Raw genomic sequence first — 16,376 nt, forward strand, 5'->3', positions numbered from 1 at the left:
GGCACTCCTCAGTTTGGTAACTTCGATGTTACAATTAGCACCCTCTTGTAGGGAAAGCCTACTTTTGAAATCCTGAGGAACTCTGTCCTGGCTTGGCTTCCATTGTTTGTAAAGACATAGAATCACAGAACCATTTTGTTGGAAGAGCTCTTCAAGATCATCAGGTCAACCATTAACCCAGCAGTGCCAGGTCACCACTAAACCATGTCCCTCAGCACCACGTCTACACGGCTTTGAAATCCCTCCAGGGATGGGGACTCCACCACTGCCCTAGGCAGCCTGTTTCACAGCTTGACAACCCTTTGTTCCTCATATCCAACGTAAACCTCCCCTGGTGTATCTTGAGACCGTTTCCTCTTGTCCTGTGACTCGTTCCTTGGGAGAAGAGATCAACCCCTGTCTGACTACAACCTACTTTCAGGGAGTCGTAGAGAGCCAGGTCTCCCCTCACCCTCCTTTTCTCCAGGCTAAACACCCTCATATATCCTCTTTCACTCGCCTTCTCACACAACATTGCCATTGTTTTGTTTTTTTTTTTTCCCCACACCGTGAAAACTCAATGCCAGACTGAGACCTGGGGATAGGGGACCTTTGTTGGTTTTCAGTACGTTTATTTTACTTCATGTATTATAAAATAATGGTGTGAAACCCCTCACCGTACTTCATGTCTTGGACAAGTGCAAGAGAAGCAGAGAAAATTTCCAGTCTCCGCCAACAGAATGCAGACTGCGGCGGTGCGGCTGGACGCCCGCCTCAGAGCGCCGCTCCCTCGGGGCGGCAGCTCAAGCCACGCGCCGGAGTCACGCGAGGGCGGGAACTTTGTGGCCCTGCCCCTGGTCGCGGCTCCGCCAGTGAGTGGCAGTGGATAGGGCCTAGTCGGCCTTGTTCCGCTACCTCAGCGGAAGGGGTGGTGTCGGCGCCGGCGCCGCGCGTCATTCTGACGTTGTGTGGGCGGGGTGGGAGGCCGGAAGGTTCCAGAGGGGCCGCGGGAGCCGCTGCCGCCGGGCGACATGGCCTCAGCGTGGGAAGAGGTGAGGCGGCTTCATCTGACACCCCCCGTCCCGTTCTGCTCCCGCGGAGTCTGAGTGGTGGACGGAGTGCGGCCCGCGGGCCCGGCCCCAACTGGGCCTTGTGGCGCGAGGGGCAGCGGCCTGGCCGCAGCTGGGAGGTGTGGGGCCGGGCAGCCTGCGTGCCCGGGGGGCAGCCGGGAGCCTTCATCTTGGTAGTTGGCTGGGGGCTGTTGGGGATGTCTCCCAGAGGTGGTGCTGGGCGCTTTTAGCTTAATCCACAGCCTCCGGAGGAGCCGTGCCCGTTGTGGAGCTTTTATCGCTTTCCCTTGTACTTTAATAGATGAAAGCTTAAAGCTTGAAGTATATTGGCTTAGCAGTAGTGGTGGTGTTGTGAGCTCTAGGCGAACGATTTGGCTTCATGATCTTAAAGGTCTCTTGAACCTCAGCAGTTCTGTGTTTCTGTATGCTGGTTAAAAGGTATAATACTGTCTCGGGAGTGAGGAACGCATGGCGTCACGCTTCACAGCGGGTGTAGGGGGAAACGAAAGTACCGACTTGATAAACCTGAAACTGCTACAAATGGGAAACGTGGAAGTGTCATAACTGGAAGAGAGCTGTGAAACGTGTGCATAAAGTATTTAACACGTATGTGTGGTCTTGTATTCTTGAAACAGTTACAGAAAGATTTGGAAGAGGTTAAAGAATTGCTTACGAAAGCCACGAGAAAGCGAGTTCGTGATGTCCTGATGACAGAGAAACACAAGCTAGAGATAGAAATCAAGAATCAGCCTCCACCGAAGCCAAAAGATGTGGCAGAGGAAGAAAAGTTGTCACTGGGAGGGTACACGGTGAAAATAAACAATTATGGTAGGATTACTTTTCTGAGTGCTTACCAGACCCTGTCATCTCTCTGAAGAGAAGGCAGGGTGGCCTCAGTGTGAGTTACAGCTGCCATTTAGCATTACAGAATAGAAGCCTTCTTAAGTGTTTATTTCATACTGGAGACATCACTTTAAAAGCTACTGTGTTCTTACTGTGCTGTCCCAACCACAATATGTATTAATTGTGTTTGGGTGACAGTACTGGTGGGAGGCATTGATGATCCCTGCTGTACCAACTAGTATTTTTCCATTGCCTAGTGCTTAGCAGGAATGAAAGGGTGAGATGTGCCTTGTCTGCTGGCCATGAGGGTGAAAGGAGAGGGAATTGCTCAAGATGTTTGTTGCATGGGGAGCAGGGGAACAAGTGGGTCCAGGAAATTGCAGCAAAAGCAGTTACCTCTGATTCCCCCTGCACAGACAGAGTTGCTCTCCTTTTACCTGCACTGATACACATTTTTTCTCAGAAGTTGAAGGAATTAGGGAGCAGGGATACGTGTGAGGACCTCCTTTTGCTCTCACAGTATTCCTAAATCATTCAGGTCTTTCCCTTATCTTCTATTGTTTCAATAAGGCAGAGATCCTAGTCAATCCTAGGGGAGTTGACAGGGGAAGTTGGAATGGAATGTGTGAAGTTTATGGAGGAAAGGTAAAACTTAATCTCTTCTTTTCACTTGCAGGTTGGGATCAGTCAGATAAGTTTATTAAGATTTACATCTCTTTAAATGGAGTCCAGAAGCTTCCGTCTGAGAATGTGCAGGTGAATTTCACAGAGAGGTGAGTTCATCTTCTTGCACCACACCACAGGGGAGAGCATGGGTGAAAAACACTCTTGGAAATGCAGGAATGTGTTGAGTTCTGTTCTGTATCAGCCCTTATTCCCTCACAATCCCTTTTTTCTTTTATTAAACTTCAGTGATAGTGGCTTTTAGTAGCACTTCATACATACCCTTAAATATAGCTCTTCTTAGAGAGTATCAGGATGTTTTCATTTCACAAATGCTTGTTGCACCTCATCACACTTGACAGGATGTGTAGTGTTAGCCCTGTTTCCTGGTGGTGGTAGAACTGAAGTGTACATTAAGTAAATCTGCCTTTCCAAGGTTGTAGGAGATAGTGAAGTAGAAAGAGATCCTGGTTTGTTGTTGGATAGGTTCTTCTAAGTCCTCTAATACTAAGGATTTGAGGGCTTTGGGAAGAAAGTACTTCAAGGCTGTTGACATGCTTCCCAAGAAATATGCCTACTAAAGGGGTTTCAGACATTGTTTTTGGTGTCAAGGCACAATGGTCTTAAAACAATTGAAATTTATTTTTGCCCTTCTTCCTCCATTTTCTGGTTTCAGGTCATTCGATCTGCTAGTGAAGAATCTGAATGGGAAGAACTACACCATGACCTTTAACAACCTCATGAAACCCATCTCTGTGGAAGGCAGCTCTAGGAAGGTCAGTGCACCTCAGCTGTTAGAGAGCTTTAGGCCCCTCACAAATTACCATGGTCATTGCCTGACTAGGTCAGGAGACTTGGCGCTAATCTTCAGTCCCTTCCATTTGTAGAGTCTCTTCACTGTGAACATGACTCTTGAACCTGTAATTCTCGTAACTATGGAATTATTCTCTGGAATCCTTGGGCTTCTGCTTCACATGATCATGTCTGTTGTGGTTTTTGGGGTTTTTTTTATAGCTCTGACAGGATTTTGGTAATAATTAAACAGAAAATTCCACTAAGCACTCGTTTAGCATCCTTGTGCTTCTAAATACCTCTGAGAAAAATTCTTTGCAGTTTTAAAGCCTGAGAGACTTGTCAGCAGACCAAAATCTTGGGAAGTTAAATCACCGTAATACCCAGGGCAAGAGTCGGAAGCCTGCTTTGCCTTCAGAAGGGTGTGTTGCTCCAGAATTGAGTGCTAGTAATACTTTACTGCTGGTGGTAGCATCCATACTGCGCTACTCACAGCACTGCTCTGGGCTTAGTGATGTCTTGGGTACTTAAGTGTGTGTTCTGTGCAGTCATGCACTGCACTTAGTGACATCAGATGTGAAGAAATGATGGTTCAATTGGAAATTGCACTAAAACTAGGACAGTGTAAAAATAAACCGACTGAAATGAGGGTGACGCTCTGGTGATTTTTCACACAGCGTAAAAGCAAGCAGTGGTCATGTACTTGCTAAGCTAAAGCTCAAACAGACTCTGGTCTGCTGTAGCATGCAGCAGTGCTTTGCAAAATTTAGGTCAGGGTTGCAATTAAACAGGACTTTGCTTGTAACTTGGAAACATACTGCAGAATTAAGCAATGCCCTAGAGCTAGTTTAATTTTCTTGGATAACTAAATTGGGAGAGCCTCTACCTGAATGTGGTGTTCTTGGAGAAGCCTAGTAAATACAGTCATCCTGTACCTGACAGTGCTTGTAGCATCCTGGGAATCACCAAATGGTGTTTCTGCAGCAGTGTATGTTCTGCTGTATGGGTACTGCAGTTCTGTACTAGTTTTGTGTTAATCATACCATTTAAGTTGTCCACAGCGCGGTTAATAAATACTTTGTGCTCAGGTATGTTAATTTCTATATGCTACATAATAGCCTGTAGCTGAGGATTTGTGAGTATAGGAAGAGGTTTGTGTTCTTGTCTGACCGTATTCATTGTGGCTGTGACTAGCATCCCTTTGTGAAGCATTTAAATACATGCCTTGCTGTTCTCCATACAGATAAAGACAGACATGATCCTTGTGATGTGCAGGAAGAAGCGGGAGGAAAAATGGGACTGTCTCACTCAAGTGGAAAAAGAAAGCAAAGAGAAAGAGTAAGTGTCTGTTCGGTTCTCCGTCTCATTTTCCATTCCTTGTTCTCCACATTGTGTTAAGACTGCCAGGAAGGCAGCTCCATAGTGTGCTGACTGTGGGTTGCTATTCTGGGGGACAAGCCTGTTAGAGGTTTGGGAATCACAAGGTTGGGATTTTTTTTGGTGCTAGTAGGGCTGGCAGTGGAGGAGATGTCTGCCACTCTTCTACTGTTTGCTTGCTGCTGCTGAAGGCTGCGTCTTAGGAAATATGATAAAGACCTGCTGTGACAGTGCCAAGCCAATTAGAAATTAATTTCTATTTTGATGGCTGCATTCACTGCAAAAACTGCTCTAAGGAAGTTGACTTTTTATAGGTTATTTTATATAGAAATATGTATTGATGCCTTACAGTTATGCTGCTGACATTTTTTTGTCAGCTGTGTGTGAAGCATCTGTGCAAAAATCCCAGTATCCTTAGGGCAAAACAGGTCTTTGCTTATCTAGATCATTATACAAAGTCTTGAGCTAATTTGTATCCCTTCAGGTGCTTGGGAGCAATCCTGCAAGCAGCTGAGGCACTGGACATGTGAGGGTGGTAAATTACAGCAGGAACCTTTACAGTGCACACGTTTTTATCCAGAAGAGGTGGTGCCTACCCACCTCTAAGCATGGCACTACTGATTTTTCTCAAGTGCTACACCTGCTAACAGCTATTCCTTTGTTTATCAGATGACTTGCTAAAACTGATTAGTCCCAACTAACTAATAACCAGTATGACAAAATGAGACACTTCAGAGATACATCTCATGCTGGGGCCTGAGAGTGGTGCCTCATGCTTGGGGATCTTGCTCCCTCTGCTGATCTGTGTTGATCTAGTTTTTCAGATAACCCACAGCTTTACCAGGAACTACCTAAAGGATTTTAGAAGCAGAAGAGAGGCAGTTTTGATAGAGAGGGAATTGTGTAGTCTGGTGATTTGGGGTGTGTCATACCCAGGCACTTACCATGTGGGTTTTGTTGTTTGTCAGCTGGCTCTTCAACTGAGAATGCTGCTTTGAAATGCAAGGTGTTAAAAATGAGTTTCTAAACTTTGGGAGATACTCAGAAAAATGGGAAGCAGAAAATGCCTTTTGGGTTGTGAATGTAGCCACTTCAGAGAGCTCAGTGTGACCGTTTTTTCTATTTTTATTCACTTGTAACAGAATAGACAGATACTGGCATATTCTGTGTACTTTCTATTACACTCTTGCTTCCTAAAATAGATTTTGGGTGGTGCTTCCAGGGCATTGTTTAGTGCAGAATGCTTCCCATTATCCTTAGTGGGACAGCTCTAGGTGTGCTACTCAAATTGCACCTAGTTTAAGGGTACTCTAGGATTGTCTCTACTCCGAAGCTGACTGAGACTGCTAGGTAACACAATTAGTGTTCGGTTTTTTTCTTTCCCCTTCTTCCTCCAAATTGCTGGATATACCTGATCTACCTTCTATGTATCCATCTTGCAGGAAGGCTTCCTATGACACCTCAGATCCTAGTGAGGGGCTTATGAACCTTTTAAAGAAGATGTATGCAGAAGGGGACGATGAAATAAAGCGCACCATCAACAAGGCATGGGTTGAAAGCAGAGAAAAGCAATTTAAAGGGGACATACCAATGGATATTTAAAAGTACTTAAATGCCGCCTTAATACTGATCTTCCATGTGAGACATGCTCTGCTGCAAGGATCATTGTTTACACAACCTTCTTCCAAGCAAAGACAGTCATTTTCCATTTCAGGTTGGAGAAAGTATTTAAATAAAATAGCTTATAAAGCATTTCCTTCAGTTAAGTGGCTCACCATTTCCTGAAGAGTGGAGCATAGGTATATCCTTCCTGAAAAAGCATGTCAGATGAGTTGAAACTGAGAACAATGTAAAAGAAAAGGAATCCCAAACCAGGAGGGGTCAAGGCTTCTCTGTTTCAAGGGACAACTGTATTCAACTGGTTGCTGGGGCTGATGTCATGCTCATTGTGTGGGATGTGTTTTTTAATTTGATGTGGGAAAGCAGGGTTAAAGCATGTCACAGAGAAATGCTGAAGAAAGCAGAACCACTATCTCATGCGCTTGAGATTGAGTTGAGCAGAAAGAGTATGGTGTTAATCCCATGGTATTAAAATTAATTACTGGATGTTTAACCTCTTACAGATTTTAAAAACATATCTTTAGTGCCCATGCTGTGACCTCCTTTGGGGTGTCTTTGAGGTGGCATGTCACAGGGGGACAGTCAGTTTACCCTGGCTCTAACAGTGTATGAAAAGACAAACTACTTCTTCCTAGCAAGAGTTTCACACTAAGAGCAGAAAGTGTATTGAGACAGCATATACTCCAAAATTCACTCTGCTGGGAGTGATGGGTTGCTGTTTGCTGCCTGTGTGGCTTCCATTACTTGGTCTGTTTATTGCAGGCTTTCAGACCCACTGCTAGGGCAGGGATGGAGCAGCCATTCCCCCTTGGGTGCCCTGCTTTGAAGAAGAGGGCAAACATGAGCTTAGCAGCAAGCGTGTTACTGTTTACTTCTTCCTTCTTGTGTCTCCCAAGGACAGAGTTGTTTGATGTTACCTTACAAATTAAGGAAGCCATTTACTCTCTTGGTATAGTCTGGGCTAGGACTTGTTAACCTTAGAGCATTGGACTAAGCACTGCACTACAGGAGAGAAATGACTAGCACGCTGTAGTTTCTCATAGGTCCTCTCTCCACTTTGCTTGTTACTATAAATGCATTAATTTTGTATAGCAAGTGTCTAAACTTGAGGCCATGTTTTATTCTCACTTCATGCTCACCCTTGTTCATGGCAGGAGACCCACTTTGCCCCGTTGTACATTTATGCTTTTTACCCCAGTGACCACAGTGAACTTACCATATGGTGGCAAAAAAAATGCTCTAACAAGCCTTGTGCTGTATGTCTTTATTTCTCATGCTGCCCAGATCACCTCAAAATGAAGCTGCCTCTCATACAGATCACTTTAGTGCAATTATGCTGCTGCTTCTCAGTGACACCAATCACAATCCAGAAAGCTAGTCTGATGAATCAGCAAGGATTCTTACCCTTCCCTTGTTGGTCTGATACTGATGCAAAACTCACAGACAGGAACCTTGCTTTAATTACTCAAACACACAAAGGGGACCTGGTTTGTGTTTTCTACCTGAATGCGGATCTACCACATCGCCCTCTGTATCCCAGACATCTGAGCATGGTCAGCAAAATGGCGGAAAACGATTCTGCTGAGCCTCCAACGCCGCCTCACCCCGCGTGGGCGGGAAGTCAGGACACATCGATTCCGGATCCTCACAGGGCAGCTGTCCCGGGGCAAGGCAGCGATCTCCTTATCAGCCACTTCCTGAAACAGAAGACCAGATAAATATGAGTTGATCTGGGTTCCCCAGGATTTTGAGGGGGGTTATTGCCAGACCATACAGTCTACCTGTAGAGTAGGTACTACCACAAGCTTCTCTACCATCTCACTAGTATGCTTTGCTACTTCATAGGGTGAACTTCTGCTCATCTTCCTCACTTGACTCTTTCTGGGCATCCTAACAGAGAGACCCCAAACTTAACCTTATTACACAGACTGAACAATCTCAAGCCAGTAACTCTAGTTAGAAAGTCAAAATCTGCTTCTCTGTCTGTGGGAGCAGAATGGGTTAGTCCTTTAAGAGACACGAAATTTAAGCATATTACAGGCTAAATAACCTCAAGCCATTAATTATAGTTAGTCAAAATCCATTAATCTTTCTCCTTGTTGCAGTGTGGGCTAATTCTTGAAGACAAGCTGAACTTAAATCTATGTTCCCAGGTAACAGCTTTGTCACTAAAAGGCATTTCATATGGTATACCTCAGAAGGAATTACAGCACAAGGATGACAAAGTGTCTCTGAATGAGAAGGCTTAAGGAAGGTCTATGTAGAAAAAGGGAGCTCAACTGTTTTCAGGGAGCATCAGGTAGCAGCAATTGAAATGTCAGAAGAACAAGTTGGGTCAGCAAGGAAATGCAGCCCAAAGGAAGAGTCTAGGTAAGCATCCCTAACTGCAGCATTCTTAGTATGCTGTTTTCTGAAGGATGGAGGGGCTCAAAGAATCCTGCGTTGAGTCACAGCTCAAAGTCACAGCTGGAGGTAAAAGAAGACCTGCACAAAAACTATGTTGCCAGAGTGCTGCAAAGCACCTTCTGAAGGGGTGTTTGACTTCAAAGGAAGGCAGCAGCAACGTGACTTTCAACTACAGTAACAGCAAGGTCAGTAGGACTTCTTGTCTTCAGAATATGTTTCAGACAGTGTGTTTGTCCAGTTGTGCATCTTGTGCGTCTATAGCTCTGCCTATACTCTACTTAATACAGGCAAACACTTGCAGAATTTTTGTGACCCACCTAATTCCTAGAATGTTACTGAGAAAGTAGCCTCTGCTTTTCACTTTAAACTTGGAGCCCAAATAACATTTTCTAGGGAAGGATAAAATTATTTTCCTGGAGTATTTTTCTTCATTCTGATTGTTGCTATGACTTAGTCACTTAAATAGGTTATGAAAGCAGCTGAGGAGTATCAAAAGCAAGGCCAGTTGCAGCCTTTTTTTGTTGTTCTTCTTCCGTGTTGTTTCTTTGTTTTGTCTTGTAAGGACATCTGACACAGACTAGACTTGCCAAGAGAATAGTAAAGGCAACATAAAAAAGCAGATTCATACACTTTCTCTCACAGGATGTTTAAGCATGAAAAAATCTCACCACAACTAGGTATGGCTAAATCAAATAGGTACAGGAGCATTTCTGATACATGCAAATGTTTTTAATGCATAAAAAGGAAGGGTGACAGCATGAAGTGACTATGTGGATTTTTAAGAACAGATCTAAGACCCATACCTGATGCAGCTTTTCTATGCTTGTATAGCTCAGGAAAGTAGTAAAATTATGCATTTGTAACTGAATAAGTTGTTGAGTTATGCTGGGTCAAGCTCCCAGGTTTTTTAAGCAAAAAATTCTGAAGTTTATTGAGGAAACTATAAAAGTAACCATACAATATTCCATATCATCAGAAATAAGGAAAGTAGCTTTCTGAGTTTGTTAGTGACAGCTGTGAGAGGTCAAAAGGAGAGCTCATCATATGCAGTGTTACATATACTGCTTACGTGAATAGCACTGGTTTAAGTATCACAGAACCCAACACAGCAACCTCTAGTTGAGTGAATACACTACTGTAAACACTCCTAGAAGGCAGAGGCTCTGAAGATACCAGGGGGCTAGCAGTAACCACACAGTACAAGATTCTGTGCTCATGAGTTCAGGGAAATGCAAGCACTTATAACCTGGCATGGCCATTTGGACATATAAAGCAGCCACTGTAGCCCACCACCTATGACAGTGGTAAAAGCCAGGTGTGGACTCCTGTCTGAGTCACCACTGCAGGGTGCCTGGCCAGTACCTGGAGCTCCTTGGGAAGGATGGTGTTCTTCCGGATGGCGTTGATCCGCAGCCTCTCGTCTGCATACTCATATGCCAGCTTCCTTCTCTTGACATCCCGCAGCATCCTCCAGTCCACATAGTGGCCCCGCACTTGCCTTGTGTAAGGTGAGGGAAGAATCTGAATAAAACAATTAAGTTTATAATACCCACTTGTTGCACCTACAGTTTGCCCAAGTATAGACAAGATCAAGCATGAATTACTTCTGTAATGGTCTCATCAGACTTTTCCGAATTACTTCATAGACTCATAGAATTGTTTTGGTTGGTAAAGATCTCCAAAATTATCGAGTCCAACCATCAGTCTGGCACCACAACAGCCATTAAACCATGTCCCCAAGTGCCATGTCCACACATTTATTGAACACCTCCAGGAATGACTCTACCACTTTCCCGGGCAGCCTGTTCCGATGCCTGACCATTCTTTCAGTCATCTTTCCTAACATCCAACCTAAACCTCCCCTGGTGTAATTTGGAGCAATTTACTCTTGTTCTATCACTTGATACTAGGGAGAGGAGACCGACCTCCACCTCACTACAACCTCCTTTCAGGTAACTGCAAGAAGGTCTCCCCCTCATCCTCTATTTCTCTAGTTCCCGCAGCCGCTCCTCATAGAACTTTTCCTCCAGGCCCTTCGCAGCGCAGCTCCTGCTCGAGAAACCTACGGTGTGACCCAGATTAATCCACACAAGCCAGCGAGCCCTTTACGACACCGCAGCCGCAAATAACCGGAAGCTACACCCGCACCCGTCCTACCACCGAGGCTCAAGGCACGTCTGCCCTTAGGCAGAGCCGAGCACCGCGCCGGTCCGCTCCCCGCGGCCTGATAAGGCTCAAAGCCCCGTCGCCGGGCCTTGCTCACTCCTCGGCTCCTCAGCCGAGCGGGACACGGCCCCGAAGGAGAACATAGTAGGGAAGAAGCCAGGCTGACCTGCTGAGCGGCCCGCAGCGCCCAGCCCAAAGCGACGGCCGCCATCTCGTCGGTGCGGAGCGGCGGAGCCGCGCATGCGCCGGAGCCTGGCGGGAAGGCTGGGAGTGACCGCAGGGGTGCGGGTCCTGGGCAGGGCTTTGCTGGTCTCATCTCCCTTCCTGCCGTTAAACTGTTTGTCAGTGCCTCTGCGGTTGAAAAGAAAGTAAACCGCTGCAGAGAGCGGTGCTGTATAGCCCGGTGGTGCTGCCAGCCTTGCTGGCGCTGCCCGCCGTCAGGGGGAGCTGGCAACTTCCAGAGAAACTTCCAGCTCTGGCTCTGGGTGGACCGAAAGGAGCCCCGGTTGGAGGGGAAAAGTCTGTGAAAATGTCAGGGGAAAGAGTCCCAGCAAGGAAAAGGCAATGCAGAAGCATCACACCGCGTTGCAGGGTCCAGAAAAGCACGTTTGTGCTGTGCGCCTATCGTTGCTTGTACTCGGTGGTCTGCCAACTGCTTTCGTAAAGCATAGAATCTCAGAATTGGTGTTTGGAAAAGATCTCACCAAGCTGCCTTGGTGTTTGGTGAGAGAAGCTGCCCTGTTCTGCTGTCTGACAGTTCACTGACGCAGTGCATAAGTCTATGCCCTGATTTCAGGGAGAACATCCATTAAGTTCTTGATGTTGAATTAATAATTTTGATTAAATTTTCTGTTTGTATCAGCTTGTTAGCCACATCCAAAAAAATCGTGTAGGAGGACCTAGACTCTCTTACAGTTTGTCATGAGGGAACTGGGGTTGTTCAGCCTGAAGAAAAGAAGGCTGAGGGGAAACCTTCTCTCTACAACTCCCTGAAAGGGGGTTGGAGCCGGGTGGGGCTTTGTGGGCTTCTTCCAAGTCGCAATCAATAGGTAAGAGAAAACAGCCTTGAGTTGCACGAGGGGAGGTTTAGGGTGGACATTAGGAACAATTTCTTCCCCAAAGGGGTTGTCAAGCCCTGGAACTGGCTGCCCAGGGCAATGCTAGTGTCCCCATCCCTGGAGGGATTAATAGCCTTTTAGATGCAGTGCTGGGGGACATGGTTTAGTGGTGACTTGGCATTGTTTTTGTTATCCACGTTGAAGTTGGCAACCACAGCTTCCACAGTTAACTTACCCACCTAGGCTGATGGTGATGAGTTGAAAGAAATAATTTTTGGTGCTGATTAAGTGATTAATTCATAAGAGTCACAGAATTGTGAGGGTTGGAAAGGACCTCAAAGATCATCCAGTTCCAACCTCCCTGCCATGAGCAGGGACACCTCACACTAGATCAATTTGCCCAGAGCCCCTTCCAGCCTGTCTGTAAAAACCTCTAGGGATGGGGCTTCTACCACCTCTCTGGGCAAGCTGTTACAGTGTCTCACCACCCTCATGGTGAAGAACCTTTTCCTAACATCCAATCTGAATCTACCCACTTCTAGTTTTGCTCCATTCCCCCTATCCCTGTCACTACAAAACATCCTAAAAAATCCTTCATCGGCTTTTTTGTAGGCCCCCTTAATTCTGTTGAGGTTCTGGCTGCCCACGTGTTAACTGCTCTGAAGGCTTTTGTCTTGTGGATGTGCCAAGATGAAACCACTAATACCTATTACACAGAGCATGAAACTGGCATAAATGGACAGCTGTTTTCAATTCTTTTTGCTTTACATGGGTATCCTGAGGCAGAGAGGTGAGACGCTTATCACTTAAACCTGTGAGGTGGTCTGTTTGTAGAGGGAAACTGCAGCAGCAGAATGGGATCAGCCTGCACAACCTGTAACCCTTCTGTGAGCATCCTGTTCAAAACTCGTGGTGTCCATGACCGTGCTTCCCAGTGATGTGGTGTGCTGATGCAAGACTGGTCTGGAAGGAGGCTTCTGGTGTTAGCGAGGAGACAATTTCAAGCTTTGTTCCCTGGTGTTATTGCTGGTAACTTGCTGTTTTTTCATCTTTCCAGTTCATGAAAGCTGTCTGTATATCAGCAGAGCAAATTAAGTAGGGAGCTAGAGGTGATAGAAAGGGATTTGGATGTGAGAGTGTGTCAGTGTGAGCTGAAATTCCCCCCCCCCCACCGACAATAACCAGGCTAGCCCAGTCTGGAAGCAAATGAAAGCTGTATTTACAAGCAGAGTCTACAATCTACGATGAAATGCAATGAATATGTACAAATATACAAAATTCACAACATTTACAAATATATACAATCCACAGAAAAGCACAACCAATCTCCCTTTGCTTCCCCCCAAAGGGGACCCTTCCCAAAGGGGCCTCCCTCTCCCAGGAGCTTCCCCCCCAGACTCCCCTTGGACAGAAAGCAGAGTTAGTTAGAACAGAAAGTTGTTAACTTAGCTGCCAAGGTCAGTGTGTGTTATCTTCAGCCAGAAGAGAAGAAGAATAAAACAGCATCCAGACAGCCCAGCAACTGCCCCAACTGCAGAATGCAGAATGTGCAGAGTGCCCCACTTTGTTTTGGGTAATAGTTCTTAAACATTTCTATCTATCCAATGAAAGTGTTTAGAACAATCAGTATTTTGCTTTCTTACACCCAATAGTGACTTATTTACACTCTTTCACTTTCTCTGTTCTGAACTTTGCAAGGAAAAATTAAAAAGACAGTTTCAAACCATCACAGAGAGCATATATTTATTTCTACAATATTTTTTTCCACTTCCTCCTGGTCTCTCCTTGTTTGTTAGATGGTCCAGATGAATGAGCAACCAGTGAGTGTGGGAAGGAGAACTATTGCTTCAGGCAGGGCTGAAACCCTCCCTCACTCAGCAGCATCACCTGTGTAACCAGCACTTTCCCAGCTGTGGAGGTGGGACCCTGTACATTGCCTTGCAGCATTATCTTTCAGTTTTTCTAACATAGTTGCCCAGGATGGGGTCTTTGGGGCTTACAGCTTTAAAAAATGCAAACTGAGAAAGAAAATGCAGTGCTGTGGTGGGAGTTAGGAGTGTTCAGTGCAGTAAGCACACTGTATTCAACTTCACTTGACTGAGACTGGCAAAGGCTAATGATCTATGTTAGTCCTTCAGGACTTCAGCTCCCTCAGCACAGCTTCTGGTTGTGGTAAAGCAAAGCAACTGGCCAGAATCTGGGACAGTTTGCCAGCTAAAAACTGGGCTCAGTAATGCACGTGGTTAAAATAATTTTGTGGTTACCTTAATGATGCCTACAGCACGTAATTTGCTTTATGTTCTAAGTGTTATGCAGGGTTGTGTTTAACCATTGCTGGTCTTAAAAGGTGTTTTCCTTTCTGTCTTACTCCACCTGAATTTCACATCATTGTGAAATCATTACACATGTGCTTGTCAATACGTGTTCCTCGATGATAATTCTGGGATGTTTGCTGCCAAGTTTACAGGGCTGGAAAGGCTTTCTGGCTTTTAACTGCAAGTAAAGCATAGGAAATGGTTTGTTCTGCTGGTGTGCAAGACATACTGAGTAGGGGTATTGCTCCCAAACTCATCAGGCTCCTTAGGTGGTTTGTGGGAGGGAAACACCCCAAGGCCTCTATTGGTTCTTTTCATCTGGTCCACAAGGACTTAAATTCACTGCAGGGACTACTACCGGTAGGCAGCTGGAGTGGGAAGAGGAGAGGATTTTGGTGGTCTTTCAGCTTGCTCAATTTACCTTGCTAAGTGGTGGTTGTGTCAGAAGGGCTCTGAACCAGGTAGCTGAAAGTACTTGAAAGGTAAGAGAAAAGTATTTTTATTTCCTTTGAGATTCCTGTTTGCTCTGAATGAAAATCCCAGCCAGTTTTTCTCTGACTTCCTATAGCAGATGCCCTCCAGGGCTTTGAAAGCCTTATACAAACATCAATAATATTGTATTATGGATATTGTATTACTTTTGCAAAATGTATAGTAGTATTTAATGACACTCCAGTTTGAAAGGCTTAAGCTTTCCCAGGTTGTCTCCTCATATCTGCTATAAAGTAAGGAGGACTTTTGTCTTTGGCTGTAATAGAGCTATGGTTTAACCTAGAGGGATGTTGTTTTAGACTGCTTGTTCCTAGTAATCCCCATTTTAGGCTCTAATTTCTGTGTGGCAGTTGCTGTAAAAGCTTTTCCTTTTCTCATGAGAATGTGCTGGTATTTGATTACACACACATTTATAATTGCAACAAACCCTCTCAGCAATCATTTGGTATCTTCTTATAAAAAAAAATCTTCCTGTGCAGCTTTTCACAGACTCGCTGGTGGAAGTTCTTCACCATATAAAATGAAATAATCACTTTTTCCACAATAAAAATACTTTTTGATTATACTGTTTATAATAAAAAAGATCTTTCACCTGCTAAGTAAAATTGATCGCATACAGGAGTCACAAATTTTTTGAGCTATGCAGGCAACAGAAGAAAACTTTGCTTCAGTGAAGACTGATTTAAGCTGGAAGTTTGTGTTTTAGCAGAAAGGAGCTAGGTAATGCGTTACAAAATGCATATTTATACTAACTAGCAAACATGCAAATACTATTAAGCCTCTCTGTACTTTCTAATGACTGTATAGGATTTCAGAAGCAACTTCTAATTCATGCATGAACAGTTAATAAATCTTGCTTATCAGACATGGCAGAAAAATTATCATGAAGGAAAAGGTAAATATAAGGATGAATCTAGGAGCACGGTGTCTACCTGGCTGATCACAGCTCTGTTTTTCTGTTCATTATTTCAAATCATCCAAACTTCTGTAGTGTTAGGTAGGGTTTGTTCAGTCTGAAAGTGAAAAAACAAGGGAGATGATTACAAAAGAAACAACTTCGCTTAAATTAGTGGTTGCATTTTTTGTTGTTGTTGTTGTGAGTCATTGGTTGCATTGGTTGCAACCATTAATTGTTTGCATTGGAACTGTTAATTGATTGAATAATTGTAATGTTACACATGAATTGCATACCATTGAAACCAGAATGCTGGATAGTTTGTCACAGCAGTTGCATCAAATGACTTCTATGACCAATGCCAGAGAAAAGGGAACATTCTAAAGCTGATGAGGTTTGGAACAGTAGTATGGTTTCACCACAGGAAATAAGGGCAAATAGTCCAATTGGTTAAACTACCTAATACTTATGGAAAGTCTGTAAAATTAGTAGCTTGTCTCAGCTGAATGCTTCACTGAGAAAAATACATAAAGCAGAAGGAAAATGGGCTAGACTTCCTAGCATGTGAGTAGTAGTGCTGCCATTTTGTGCAGGTTTTGACTCTCCCTTCATTTTTGCCAGGCTGACAACAAAAAGCAGTAGCCCCTGATGATGTGAGTTCTGCTCTTTGGTGTTACTGACTTGTGCCATTTTTTTATTG

At 44.6% G+C, this 16,376-nt stretch overlaps 2 protein-coding genes across 3 annotated transcripts; one reads left to right on the forward strand and one right to left on the reverse strand.

Annotated features, from left to right (window-relative positions):
• The first annotated feature begins 970 nt into the window (after window positions 1-970).
• CACYBP (calcyclin binding protein) lies at window positions 971-7,576 on the forward strand. 2 transcript variants are annotated; one of them, XM_054384070.1, is made up of 6 exons: window positions 971-1,031; window positions 1,685-1,877; window positions 2,569-2,665; window positions 3,232-3,331; window positions 4,591-4,685; window positions 6,167-7,576. In XM_054384070.1, exons 1-6 carry the CDS (start codon window positions 1,011-1,013, stop codon window positions 6,324-6,326), a joined length of 666 nt encoding a protein of 221 aa, XP_054240045.1. In that variant the 5' UTR covers window positions 971-1,010; the 3' UTR covers window positions 6,327-7,576. The 2 variants fall into 2 exon arrangements, with proteins under 2 accessions (XP_054240045.1, XP_054240044.1); XM_054384069.1 differs by lacking the exon at window positions 971-1,031 and having other exon boundaries at window positions 1,658-1,877.
• A 1-nt stretch (window position 7,577) lies between these two features.
• MRPS14 (mitochondrial ribosomal protein S14) lies at window positions 7,578-11,128 on the reverse strand. Its single transcript, XM_054384071.1, has 3 exons — window positions 11,083-11,128; window positions 10,113-10,271; window positions 7,578-8,041 (listed from the first exon to the last, which is right to left on the reverse strand). The coding sequence occupies exons 1-3, from the start codon at window positions 11,125-11,127 to the stop codon at window positions 7,859-7,861; spliced, it is 387 nt and encodes a 128-aa protein (XP_054240046.1). The 5' UTR covers window position 11,128; the 3' UTR covers window positions 7,578-7,858.
• Between the last annotated feature and the right edge of the window lie 5,248 nt (window positions 11,129-16,376).

This window comes from Indicator indicator, chromosome 10, assembly GCF_027791375.1.
Source record: "Indicator indicator isolate 239-I01 chromosome 10, UM_Iind_1.1, whole genome shotgun sequence".
NCBI lineage: Eukaryota > Metazoa > Chordata > Aves > Piciformes > Indicatoridae > Indicator > Indicator indicator.

What these genes read in the sequence shown, in the direction of transcription:
- CACYBP (XM_054384069.1), top strand. Translation starts at nt 1,658, where the DNA reads ATGTGTGGTCTTGTATTCTTGAAACAGTTACAGAAAGATTTGGAAGAG. An exon ending in TGGAAGGCAGCTCTAGGAAG is followed by an intron (nt 3,332 to 4,590) that starts GTCAGTGCACCT and finishes TTCTCCATACAG; the next exon opens with ATAAAGACAGACATGATCCT. An exon ending in AAAGAAAGCAAAGAGAAAGA is followed by an intron (nt 4,686 to 6,166) that starts GTAAGTGTCTGT and finishes TCCATCTTGCAG; the next exon opens with GAAGGCTTCCTATGACACCT.
- MRPS14 (XM_054384071.1), bottom strand. Translation starts at nt 11,127, where the DNA reads ATGGCGGCCGTCGCTTTGGGCTGGGCGCTGCGGGCCGCTCAGCAG. An exon ending in CGCTGCGGGCCGCTCAGCAG is followed by an intron (nt 10,272 to 11,082) that starts GTCAGCCTGGCT and finishes TGTTTTATTCAG; the next exon opens with ATTCTTCCCTCACCTTACAC. An exon ending in TCCTTCCCAAGGAGCTCCAG is followed by an intron (nt 8,042 to 10,112) that starts GTACTGGCCAGG and finishes CTTCTGTTTCAG; the next exon opens with GAAGTGGCTGATAAGGAGAT.